The following is a 13,947-nucleotide window of genomic DNA, read 5'->3' as shown; positions in this document are numbered from 1 at the left end:
CACACATCCTCCATAACTCACCAAATAGCTGAGATGTGAAATTTGACCCATGATCTGATAAGATCTCCTTTGGAAAACCTACTGTGCTAAATATAATAAATAGTGCCTTACCAACTGTTTCAGCTTCCACGTTTGACAGAGCAACTGCTTCTAGATACTTGTTGGCAAAATCCACCACCTCTAATATAAATCTTTTTCTTCTTTGGGCTGGCCTGGATAATGGCCTATGATATCCATAGTAACCCTGATAAATGCTTCCTTGACTAACAGTAAAGGATGCAAAGGAGCCTTGCAGAGACCTACATGCTTTTTCTGCTTTTGACATAAGTCTCAAGGCTTGCAGTGTACCTTTACCTCATTTTGAATATTCAGCCAACATAATTTTTTCGTTAGCCTTTCATATGCCCTTTCCATTCCCAAGTGACCAGCAAAAGGGCTAGCATCATTAACTCAGCACGAAGCTTCTGTTCTTCCAAACCAGGACCTGCCTGTGTGGTTCTGCCAGGCTCCCAGAAGCAGCGGCATGTCCCCCCTTCAGCTCCTACATGTAGGGGCAGCCAGGGGGCTCCGCGCACTGCCCCCACTCCAAGTTCCAGCTCCACAGCTCCCATTGGCTGTGGTTCAGCCAATGGGAGCTGCGGGGATGGTGCCTGTGGAAAGGGTAGCGCACACAGCTGCCTGGACATGCCTCCGCATTGGAGCCAGAGCGGGGACATGCTGCTGCTTCCGGGAGCTGCCTGAGATAAGCACTGCCTGGAGACTGGACCCATTACCCCTTCCTGTGCCTGAACCCCCGGCCTCAGTGCTGATCCCCCTCCTGCCCTCCAAACCCTTCAGCCCAGAGCACCCTCTCACCCTCCGAACCCCTCAGTCCCAGCCCAGAGCCCCCTCCTGCACTCCAAATCCCTCATCCCCAGCCCTATGCCAGAGCCCGCACCCCCAGCTGGAGCCCTCACTCCTCTCCACACCCCAACCCTCTGCCCCACCCCATACCCCCTCCCACACCCCAACCCCCTGCCTCAGCCCAGAGCCCCCTCTCATACTCCAAACCACTCAGCTCCACCCCCCAGCCCAGATCTCCTCTTACGCCCCAAATCCTTCATCCCTGGCTGCACCCCTAGCCAGAGCCCTCACCCCCTATTTAATCCTCAATGAAGGATATATTTTAAATGCAGTTACATACTATTGTTTCTTACCTCAGGAGGTCCACTCTTCAAAGACTTACCTTGTGGTTCCTTTGTCTCTGTAAATCCTCAGGCCCACACCTGTCCCGGCCTATAAACATAGCCTGTCTCCACAGATATTCATTGTTCTGAGTGCTGATTGAGTTAGCCCTGATGCTTACCTCAATTTAGGTGACAAACTTTACTTCAACAGTTTTGGAGCGCAATATTTTGCATATCTCAAACTATTTCTTGTACAAACATCTTGCAATATTATGACCAGTGGACCTCTGGCTTGTGGTAGAAACATCACATGCCAACCTTTGGTTAACTATTATGTAGACATCAGACCCTAGCGATCCCTGTAAAACTCTATGCACCAACTGTGAACCAGGGACTTCTATCTGCCAACTGGCAGAGGGCACAATATTGTTCTACTGGAACTCGCATATTAGGACTAAAAAGATGGATTAAGCTACACCCAGAATTTGGGCTGATGTATTCAAAACTGAGGAACAAATCATAATATCTAATATTCAGCAATAAAATGTGAGCGTCCTTACTTAAGTTACAAGGGTTTGGGCATATAGACTTAGGCACCGGTTAATTCTGTTTAAGTCAGTGGAACTATACTAGTGTATAACTACTGATATTGGAATCAGGCCTGTGAATTTTCCATGTTAAATAATATCAAATGGCAAAATTTCTCTTTCATTGTAAAGTGTGTGCAAATTTAAAATGGAACTTTGGCTGTAATTCTAAACTTTCTTCTTTGGTTGCAAAGACTCTACACCTATAAAGCTTTTTCAGGTGGTTTGAAACTTCATCAAGAAGTAGCATTTTTCCCTGAAGGCCTACGACTTACTACAATAACCTGACTGTAGAACTGAAGTGGGTGTCAGAACTGTTTGGATATAATGTAGGATAGTCTGTTCTCACAAGATTGAAAATGAGAAATTAGGCCTGCCACAGAGATTATTTTTGTTGTCTTAAAGCACGGCTTTATATCATATCAAATGTTCCCAGCCAATGACTTGCCCTAGGCATCTTGTTCATTAACTCTGCTCCAAAACTCATTTCTCTGAGAGAATTTTCATTACAAACTGCTACATATTTATCCTTTAGATTTAGGAAATTACTCTCAGAGAAAATAAAAACATCTGGGGAATCTAGACTTTCATAAAACAAAATGATGAGTGAACTTTAATTGATGTTTTTAAAAATTCACTAAATTTAAGCAATTTGCAAAATTGGCAAATTAACTCCATGGTGTGTGTGTGCAAAAAGTCAAACCAACACATCACATAGCAGTGTATTTAAGACCTTATGATCACAAGGGTGAAAAAATCTAGGTTTGAAATTCTGATCCTATTAAAGTTAATGGAAATTTTGCCATTGACTTCAATATGATTAGGATTTCACCCCTGGAAACTCTCTGAACAGAACTGGTGTGAGAGAACGAGAAAAGAACAGTTTGAAAGATATTTTGCGTGGATTCAGTCAGTGGGAGATTAAGCTCCTGGGTGCACTGAAGGCCAGACTCCTTTACCCTTGCTCAAAATGAGTAATAAGTAACTTACTTCAGTTAATTCCATAGATTTCCATGAGATTGCTTGAGAAGTAAGTTACTACTGCTCCACGTGAGCAAGGCTGGAGGATAGCTAAATGGCCTACACAAATAAATGCTCTTGCGAAAAAGGAGGATGCTTTTAAAAAAAAAAACTGGTCCTAAATCTCAATCTAAATTAGGAGTTTAGAAGCTAAGGGTCAAATTCTGATCTCCTTCACATGAATACAAATCAGCAGTTTACTTCACTGAAGTTAATGGAGTTACTTCTGATTTACTTAAGATGAGAATTTTGCCCAATAAATGTATAATAATCCTATTAGATAGTTTGTTCTCACAGTAGGATTTATGACACAGTGAAGACCTCTTTATTAATACTAGGCCATGATTTTGTAAAGGCTTTGAAATATTATAAAAAAGATTGCATTTAGATTATTATATTTATTTATTCCATTTGATATGAAAATTGGTAGATTTTACTTCCAAAATGTACAAATAAAGATTTAAATATTATTGGAGGAAACATTACAGATGTTTTTAATTATGTAATCTTTACACACACGTATTTCTTGGGGGAAACCACTGCATGGGTCTGCACCACTTCTTAATATGCCATTTCTATAAATACTTTATGCTCATAGAAACAAGCAGAATTATATGTTATAGTGAAGAACATGTAAAAAGTATTATTACTGAGGTTCTAAATATTGCTTTCTACAAGGTAACCCTGCTATTTGGGTTCAGTACATAAACAGGAATGAACTCCTTCAGAGCTCTAAAATATTGGTCCCTTTTGGTGTACTAACCATTAACCATTAATTTAAAACTGCGGTAATGCCATTTCAGCTAGTTTCTAAACATAACAAATAATGATGTTCATTTTTCTAGTATTTTACTCTCAGGAAATCAATGTGTAGAATACTTTGGAAAAATAAGTTTCCTATGTCTTGAAAACCCAGTTCTATTGCTAAAACGGTATATATATTTAAAAGGTGAAAATAAATACCATTGTAATTCAACGTTTGCATAAAAGTTTCTTAAAATTATTTTCTCTGGGTAAACCAACTATAAGATGATAGTCCTAAAGCAGTTTGCTCATTTATAGTTTCTCTCTTGGTTATTTGGAAGTTTCATTCAAATCCTACTGAAGTACAAATTATCTTCCTTTACACAGATAGCTGAAGGTAAGAAAGCTGTCTCCAGGTAATTAAGATAATGCTAAATTTTATGTCTTATCTAGTAGTCAAAGACATTCAGGATCCAATGGTCTCCTTTGTCACTCCGTATTTCTTTGAAGAAGCTGGTCCAGTAGTTGCTAGAGGGTAAAAATAAGAACAAACCCTTAAGTCACAATTTAGATGTGTGGTTGGGACATACAGAAGAAGCCACAGTGACCACTATAATTAAGGGTTGCATTAGTAGTTTCCATTCTAATCTACTGACTTTAGTCACTGGAAACTTTCACCCTTCAGCCACATATGTTCCTGGTTCAGTCTCTCCTCAGCAGGCATTCTGTGTGTATGTAAAACTGTTGATATTTGAGTATGACAGCAGTGAATAAACAATACCTTCCTATTATAAAAAAATTCTCATGACTCCTCATGTTTGAAAAGTTCTAGTGTAAAAATAGCTGGGGGTAGAGAACTGAAAGATACAACTCTGCACATCATCTGTACTAACCTTTTTGTCTCTGGTTCTCCCATTGCACCATGTCCACATGCAGTAGTGCTCACAAACATTTTAGGGCTTTTGGAGTGTTGCATCTATCTATCCCACGGTTCCTAGCAAAGCTCCCTGGAACAGGTTGGGATGTCTATGGCATATAATCTCTATTTGCACCTCCTGATATTTTTCATTTATCCCATTGGATACTTGATCTCTGTTCAGGACAGAGGCATCAACACTAGGGTGACCAGACAGTAAATGTGAAAAATCGGGACAGGGGGTGGGGGATAATAGGAGCCTATAAAAGAAAAAGACCCAACAATCGCGACTATCACTATAAAATTGGGATATCTGGTCACCCTAATCAACATGAATCATGAGGCTATACCCTGCTAAATCCTTGCTTTTGCAAATTCATGGCAGAGAGTCACAAGTTTCCACATAAACGCCTGCCAGAGCAACTCTGGACCTGGAGGCTTGGGATAATGAACTCTGATATCTTCGACTAGTGGCTGTTGAGGAGGTAAGGAGTTTGGTTTCATTATTTCATAAATGTACTCATTTTTATTATCATTTAACATGTATATTGCATTGTTTTAGTTTTTCTTCCTCTTTTTGCTTTGTTTTGTAACTGCACTTATTTTTCCTCCTCTCTCGCATTTCCTTCTACTAGCCAGAGATGGGAGCCAGATGCTTTAGACAGGTGTGTAGAGACACGGTTTCCCTTTGAGCCCACCATCCAAGGGAGAAAAGGGTGTGACCAGTAGTACTGGACTACAATGGGGAAATGGAATGGTCCAGTGGTTAGGGCACTGGCATGGAACTCAGAGACCAAATTCACTTCCATGTGTGATCTTGGGCAAGTCACTTAAATACATTTTGAAGACCTGGGTTTAGGAGTCTAATTCCCACTGATTTCTCCTTTGAGGAGCTGGTCTTAATCTATCAGGGTACGTCTACACTGCAACAAAACACCTGTGACTGTCCTGTGTCAACTGACTTGGGCTTGAGCTGGAAGGTTAAAAAACTACAATGTAAATGTTCGGGCACAGGCTGGGTCCCTGAGCCCAAACATCTACACCGTAATTTTATAGGCCTGTAGCCTGAGCCATACAAGCCTGAGGCAAGTGACATGGGCCAGCCATGTGTGTTTTGTTGCAGTGTAGACATAACCACTGTGTTTCAGTTTCCAGTCTGTATAATGGAAATAATAGCACTTCCCTACCTCACAAAGGTGTTATGAGGATAAATACATAGAAATGCATAAAATACATAGGTAAGTGGATTTACTTGGGGGTTATGGGACCAGAGGTATGATTTTAGTGCAGCAGGGCATAGTTATAACCAAATTAGGCCTATTCACAATGGAACCATTACCTTTTTGAAGACCTCCACCCGTAGTCTGTTGCTCTGTATGATGATTCGTTTCTGTTTTTCTTCCTCTTTCTTTTTCACTTCAGGCAAGTTATTATAAATCCTGGCATAAATTCAGAATATAATTCTGAATTAAATTTTAACATATCATTCTACAGTGTCACCACTAACTTAATTTTTCAAAGTGGAAAAAAATTCTTCTAGGTGATCACTGTATTATTATGCATTTGTAAATATCTGAATTGGATTTCATACAGGTATCTATTAGCAATAGCACTGGTATCACAATGAAAGATTCTGAACTGAGAAACTTGAGAAATAGTCTTTATTCCGAAATGATTAAATGAAAGTAGAGGGCCAGGTTATTTCAGTTACGTCTGTGCAATTCTGGAGTAACTTCACTGAGCTCAGTGGAGATCATCTAGATTTATTGCAGTGTAACTGAGACAAGAATCTGGCCCATAAGCTTGTTGTAGATATATCACAATACAGATTCCAAGCAATAACCTTCAGTGATTACTAAAAAATGTGTAAGAAAAATAAAATGATGATCATATAAACAGATAAGTTTTTCTCACTGTCACTGTGATCCTTTCACCAGAAAACAAAATTGTCAATTCTTAATGTAATTGCAGTTTCTTGGTTATAATCATAAAATTAACTTTGAGTCTAATCCTTTTCCCATTGCAGTCAGTGGCAAAATTCCCATTGACTCAAGTGGGAGCAAGATTAGGCCCTCTAACAAATATCTTGTTACTTAGCAATTCTGCTCTTTGTGTGTATTCTGATCTAAATCACAAGTATTCAGACTTAATTAGTTTAGTGGACTATAAAACTTTCCTTTTCCCCTCAACCTATTTTGCACTATAGAGTCCATATAGCAGCCTATTCTGGCTTATAATTATCACTAGTGTTTTATTTTTAAGGACAGTGGGACAGATTCTAATCTCTATGACATTAGGGTACATTCAGAAAAACTCCTTGACATCACTTTGCATTTTTCATTGTTGTAAATGACTATTTAAGATACAGGGCAATGGAAGATCAGACCCCTTAGTATCTAATAAATTGCAATCTTTGCTAGGATATGTGCTGTGGTCAAGATTTTAAAAAATTAGTGACTCTGCCTTCAATTTTTGGGTGCACAACTTAATCCACCTTAAAGAGGCCTGATTTTCAGAGGATGAATAAGTGAGTGCTCGGTGAAAATCAGGTCTTTTTAAGATGCCTCAAGTTGGGCCTTCAAAATCACTAGTCACTATTAAAAATCTTGACCTATACTCCTCTGCAGAAAGACAGTTCTCACTACTGGAGAAAAAAGATTCCTTATCCACATTCAATGCTTACCTAAGAAATTAACTCCTGCTGCTAACAAGAAAATGCACTGGATTGTTTATGGTAGATGAAGAATAATAATGGGTATGGCAGAAGATGGAGAAAGCAGCCTGCAGAATAAGAGCCCCAAAGGAATATTCGGCAGGATGTGGTGCAAACTACATCCTGAGAAGTGAAATTAGGTATTACAGAGCTGAAACTTCTGGTATATTTTGAGGGCTACAATGTATGCACAATATTACCACAAATCTCTAAAACATTAATAAACAGATGTGAAGAAATAACATTTAGTAAATTACTAAAGACCATCAGATATGTGAGATCAAATGGAGCATTATAGCCCACAAAGTAAAGACAGAAGTGTCCCAAATTATACCCCTCCTCAGAGGCCAGCCATAATTGCACTCTCTATGCTCTCTGAGTGCAGGGATGCTCCCTGCCATCACTCCCAGGGCACTAGATACCCCAAAAAGGGGTGGAAGGAGGCAGAACCAAGACCTACACATACTGGGCAGAAGAACTGGTGTCCATTCAAGGCAGTGTAAGCTGCACTCCATAAAGGGGGATAGTGGAGGGTGTGTTCTCTCCTCCCTCTCCCTCAGTGCTCATGGGAGTCCCCAGAAGCATTGTTGCTCCCTGCAGTAGAAGGCCTCCTGTTGCTTCACACCATCCTCTAAGTAGGGCTACAGCTCCTATCCACTCGAGCCATTTTAGGGGGAAGAACATTGCCCAAGTTTGTGCATATTGCACAAGACATGATATACCACACACCCAAGATTAAGATGCTAATTAGGAAGTGCAGAGTCTTGGCACTCGATCCCAGGGAATCACAGTGAATTCTAAACCGAAATGTTTTGTACCTTTTAGATCTCATGTGCATCTCCTTCTCCGAAATGAACCTTTCCTTTGGTTTGAACAGGTTATCTAATAAAAGAAACATATAGTTAATTTCTGAGGAATAACAGCACTGCTTTCCCTAAATTCATTCACATGGTGTTATTTCTCATTCAATCATTGCTGACTTACTGCCTGATCCAGCTTGCATTGAAGTCTAAGGAAAGACTCCTGATGCCTTCATCTGGAGTAGAATCAGACCCTTTAGCTGCCCTTTAGAGTAGGAAGGATGGATAAGACCTATTGCCACCAGTCTCATTATGTGATTCATTTATTTTAAATGGATATAACTTTTGTCACTGTCACAAGCAGTAGTGCATACCTCCAATTCAAGTCATAAGCCCCAACTGATGATTAGTCTGGCATAAGATGACCTATTTTTATGTCATTCTTTCTTGCCATTAGAGAGCCCAAGTGACTGATTCTCCACTGCCATGCATTTTCAGTAGTAAATTACATTTTAGCAAAGTGGGTCAGATCCTCTGCCAGTGTCAACTGATTTACACCTGCAGAAACTTGGCCCAGTGGGTGCAATTCTGATTTGACAGTTTTACACCCACTTTGCACAGGTGTAAACAGTTGCACAAGGCAGTGGAGAATCAGTCTCAGGAGTCTTTGCTGACAAGATATGAGGAGACTCTCACAACAACCTCAGCCAGCACTTCCCTGGTCAAGGGGAAATAATTATGGGTATGGCTACACTTGGAAATGTGCAGCGCTGGGAGTTACAGCTTTGTTCGTACAGCTGTGTAGGAACAGCGCTGCAGTGTGGCCACACTGACAGCTACCAGCGCTGCAGTGTGGCCACATTTGCAGCATTTGCAGCGCTGTTGGGAGTGGTGCATTGTGGGCAGCTATCCCAGCGTTCAAGTGGCTGCAACGTGCTTTTCAAAAGAGGGGGGTGGGGTGGAGTGTGACAGGGAGCGTGGGGGAGACAGAGAGAGCGGATTTTTGGAGCAGACACTGTGACAGCTCCCTGCCTTGCAAGTTCAAAAGCGGGGTGGGGGTGGGAGTGTGACAGGGAGCGTCGGGGAGACAGAGAGAGCGGATTTTTGGAGCAGACACTGTGAGCTCCCTGCCTTGCAAATTCTGGCCATTTCCCCACCCCTCTCTCAATCACTCTTAAATGTAAAAAGGCTTCAGACCAGATAAGCAGCTTCTCCGACGGACTCCCTCCCCCCCGCCGTGCTGTTTGTCTCCTCAAGCAAACAGCTGTGAACATTCCAAAGCCTCGGCTCGGCTCGCTCGCTGGAGCAAAGAGCAGCTGTGTTTGGTAGCTCCGGGGAGTACCTTCCGGTTTGTTGTAGACAGGAATTCTGGGATACCTCTTAATACCCTGGAGGCCAATAACAGCGCTGGTGAGTGTCCACACCTGATGAGCAGCTGCATCACCAGCGCTGGATTCGCTACACCCGTAGCAGACCAGGAGTACAGCCAGCGCTGCAGCCAGGGAGTTGCAGCGCTGGCTGAGCTTTGTAAGTGTGGACACCGAGTAAGTTGCAGCGCTGGCTGAGCTTTGTAAGTGTGGACACCGAGTAAGTTGCAGCGCTGTAACCCCCTCACCAGCGCTGCAACTTGCAAGTGTAGCCAAGCCCAAAGAATCAAAATGGTTAGTTTGATTTCTAAAATGTTAGGTAATTTTGATATTTTTCCTTCATAAATTCTTATTAATGCAAACTAATGGTAGATAGTTTAACCCAGACATCTTCCCTGCTCTTGAGTCCTGCCTGTTGACAGCAACTTTAAATTCTGCCCTATTGTACATGTGTGTTACAATTTTATAATAACTCTACTATCCCTGAGGCTTTTAGTAGCAGGGTGGCTGAGCAGTCATCCCACTTGTTTCAGGAATTGGTTCATGATTTGAGGGTAATAACCTTACATCTATTACAGGAGCGTGAATGTGTTTACAGGGGAAAGAGAGGAACGACTCCTTCCTGCAGTGGGAAGGTATTTTAAGTATTGTCTTGGAAGGGTCAGGAGAAAAGCTGAACATTACGCAAGACATTATTATAAAAAGTACAGGACGCAGTAAACACAGCAAAGTGTAATCCAAATAACTGAAATTTAAAACCCAATATTTTACAAATTATTGTATCAGAAAACATTGCTACATATCATTGAAAAGCTGGATCCTCATATCATGAGTTTCTAGATCCTCACTGGGCCTTGGACCCATGGTTTTTTGGTTTGTTTGTTTGTTTGTTTTTTAAAGACCATCACAGGGTATTTACTAGCAAGGGCAGGGCAGGGTGGATTTGATTTAAATCAAATTGATTAAATCACTAGTCAGGAAGACTCGATTTAATCATGGTTTTCTACATAAAAGTGTATTCTTGTTGGATAGAACCTTAATACATATTTTTCACAACTCAGAGATAGATGTAGGTTTCATTTTTAGAAGGTACACACTATACATTTTTAAACAGTGATTTATTTTGAAAAAACTTTTTAGATTAGTTTTACAGCTATATCAGAAAATGAATGATTGTTTTATTATTTCATTTACCAAAGGTAACTGAAGAAGATATTTATGAAGTCATTGGGAGGTGAACTATCTCCAATTCAACAGGTTAATCATTAATAGTTGGAGGATTTCCTTGTCATGCTGTATTTAGAAGGAGATCATCACCAGACAGACATTTACATTGTTTTATTTAACTAAAACAACAACGCTAAGTATTCTGGATTTTTTTTCTTCAACAGCAACCATATAATATTTTAACAAAACAAGCATATGTCCCTCGCTTCTCACATTTATCTCCAGACTTCTTCTCTTTGTCTAGATCTGTTCTGCCCCCAACAACTTTCTATTCATTGAACTTTTTGAAACTTTGCACTTTTAGAGAGAGGTAAGGGATTGACTCTGTGTACACAAATTTGCAGAGGGACAGTAGAGTTGAAGTCTGTTGTTTCTCACCTCTATATATTATTTATTTTAAAGAATTTTTGCTGTTAAGAAGCAGGTTACTTCTGGAGACACAAATCCACAGTTTGAGAATTGCATCTCTGATGGTATCTTCTAGACTGAGCACTGAGTCCCATTGGGTAGATAGAAAGATTAATCTAAAATAATCTATCTATACAGAAGCCTTTGGAACCCTCTAAAATTGGGTCCCTAATCCAGGAACTATTGGAACTCATTCACAAAACTTTTCTTAAACATTACATGAATATATTATCTCATACTGTAGAATTAGAATTTATAATCCCTATTCCACGATGATATAGTTTTAATTAAGATACATCATAGCTCAAAAATATCTTTAGAGAGGTTTTTTCCTCAAAAAGCATTTTATCAAAAAACATCTGATTTAAATTTAAAAAATCTGATTATTTATTTTTTTAAATCATTGATTTTTATCCACCCTAGGTCAGGGTGATTTCAGTAACGCAACTTTACTGACCCACTTAGAGGGCCACTGGGACACTTAGGGCCCCTGGATCCCTATCCCTCTATGTCCTCAGTGTTTTGTCATCAAAACTAGCTTTATTTATTTATGATAAACACATGCACATTACTTAATACCACTGCATATCAAAGGAATTTAGAAGACAGTATATTTCACAGTAAATGACAAATGTGCCTCTCTTCTGTCTCACTACAAATAAGATAAAATAATACTGAAGATAAAAAAATAAATATTAAGTTCCAGAACTACTTGACACATAGGTCAGCTCAGAGTTGAGCCTGTATCCACTGCCCTGAGTACTGACCTTCCCCCTTCACATTCTGCTCCTAGCTTTTTAAGACACCACATATGTTTCACTGGTATTTATGGAGGTTGCCCATGGCAACCAAACAGCCTAGAGCCATTTAAAGGGGCCACACCCAGCATCTCGATTACATTCAGTTTACTGAGGGGGAAAAATGCAACCTGTCTTTAAGAGCACTATCATTCACATATCTGAGTTACAATGGAAGGAACAATTTCTCTCCTGAACTGATACAGTTTTCAGAATGAAAGTTGTGCAAAAAGAAACTCCTCTATGCTTGAGGATTAACCCTTTTTCAAATACTTTATAACTGGCAAAGAAACCTATAAATTAGCCAAATAAATTTTAACTAAACTTAATCATATTGTATTACAAACTTTAAACAATATCCGCCCCCCCAAATATGATGACATATTGTCTGATATGACCAAACAAAGCTTGGCACAGGATGGGGCTGCAAAGTTACGTGGGGCCACTTTGGCTCCTCATGTAGCTTAGAGCTGCCTCACTGATGCTCCACATCCTCTAACCTGCAGAAGGTCACGTTAATCTTTTGGGGTCTTGTTAAGCCAGCGTTATAGCCCCTATGCAGTGGAAGGGTGCAAAGCAACACAGCGGAACTAAGAACTTGGCTGATCAGCTATTTAAAAATAAAGGACAAACTCCCCTCCTCTGTGGTTGCCCAGAATTAAGATGTGGGGATCTTGTACAAAGGATTCATACCCCTGCCCAGCATAGAGTCCAGCTTCAGGGGTGTTCCCTCCTGATTCCTGTGCACAGCAGGAGACAGCCAGGGGAGGAGTGAGGGTGAGCCAGTAGCCCCAGCAATGGCCTTGATTGCCCTACACTGAGCCTTCATGAACTAAATCAAATTTGGCGTGGGGCAAGCAGTGGATTTAGCCTGATCAGGTGAATGTAATTTGAGTGCACAGAGCATTTGCTCATATAACTCTCTATACCTCAAGATTAGTATTTGCGGAAACCTCTAATTTTTTGTCTGGAGTGTGGTGGTTTTCTGACTGCTGGGACAAAAATCATCTCTCAAAAGGTTTTACTTTTTTAATAAAAAGTGATGTTAGTGACATTTCCAGCCAGCAAGCTGGAAAGGCTTCCTTCCAGATTCCCACCCATGGAACACAGTGAAGAAATGTCAGCTGGCTTCAGACTAACCAAGCTTCTGCCAGGAGCTTTGGGCTCCCCATCCTGGAGTGCAGTGAAGACAACAGCGGCTGGCTTCATCTCTTCAGAAAGCAGTTAATGTCCAGTTAGGTTTCACCCGAGGACTGGCTAATTTCTAAGGGGTGGTTGGTCAGTAATTGTAAAAAGAGGAAGGAGAATTTCCTGCAGCTGGGAGATGAAGTTAGGCTGGGATTCATATTTATGTGTCTAGTCCAGCCATGTCCCCCAGCCTACATAAGCTTTTTCCGCAAATGCCATTTACATACTATTCCCTCACGTTATGAAATGGCAGAAGAGCTGCAGCTTGAACTGGGAGATCAAGCCAGCACCAAGCTGCTTCTTTGCAGGGAAGCAGGGCCACCAGCAGGGGAGAAATGGACATGGAGAATAAGCCTGCACACCTGCTCAAGCGGTGAGGGATAAGACTTTTTCTTCAGGGACTGAGGAAAGGAGTAAACTATTCCTCAGTGCCTCAGCATGTAATGCTGGGAACAAGCATAGGGTACAAAAGGGTGTGCTCTGAAATGCAGGCTATGACTTTTCTGTGACTTCTTAATAATAAGGTGAGGCTATTCTCTAATTTTACCACAAGTCAAGGTGACAAAATGGCCTCCATGTTTGAATTACAGAGAATTGCCACAGAGGCAACATGCAGGACTACAATTGTTAGTGTATGCCTTCTATTGCTTTAGAGCAATAATCTCCAGCTGACCTAAGAGCTGTCTTGAAGGGCACTGGAACAAGACACAGCCAGCACACCTTGGCAGGAAAGAGAGGTTGCCATGGTAGAGGCTTTTAAAGGAAGACTAAAAGGGGAAAATCCTGAAAAATCTTCCCTGGAAGATAATAAAAACTACCTTGCGTATAAAAATATCTGCTGCATAAGAGAACAGTCATAAGATTTATAATGCAATGTCATAGGCAAACCATGCAATACCCAGTCACTTGGCATCTCTCAGCTAACTCTCAGGGCAATACTCAAGAGAAAAAATAATGTAAAATATGGCTTTACAAAAAGGTTAACCCTTGTGGGATTGCACAAGGAGAAAATCT

General features: G+C 40.7%; 1 protein-coding gene across 1 annotated transcript in view; it reads right to left on the bottom strand.

Annotated features, from left to right (window-relative positions):
• Positions 1-3,286: 3,286 nt before the first annotated feature.
• C15H10orf90 (chromosome 15 C10orf90 homolog) overlaps positions 3,287-13,947 on the bottom strand; it is a 106,354-nt gene continuing 95,693 nt past the window's right edge. The window contains 3 exon segments of the mRNA XM_032794827.1: positions 3,287-4,045; positions 5,773-5,872; positions 7,965-8,028. Of these exon segments, the coding sequence (XP_032650718.1) occupies positions 4,007-4,045; positions 5,773-5,872; positions 7,965-8,028 (203 nt within the window). The 3' untranslated portion in view covers positions 3,287-4,006.

This window comes from Chelonoidis abingdonii, chromosome 15 (assembly GCF_003597395.2).
Source record: "Chelonoidis abingdonii isolate Lonesome George chromosome 15, CheloAbing_2.0, whole genome shotgun sequence".
Classification (NCBI taxonomy): domain Eukaryota; kingdom Metazoa; phylum Chordata; order Testudines; family Testudinidae; genus Chelonoidis; species Chelonoidis abingdonii.
The sequence above is the reverse complement of the archived record's forward strand: the minus strand, read 5'-3'. Positions and strand labels throughout refer to the sequence as shown.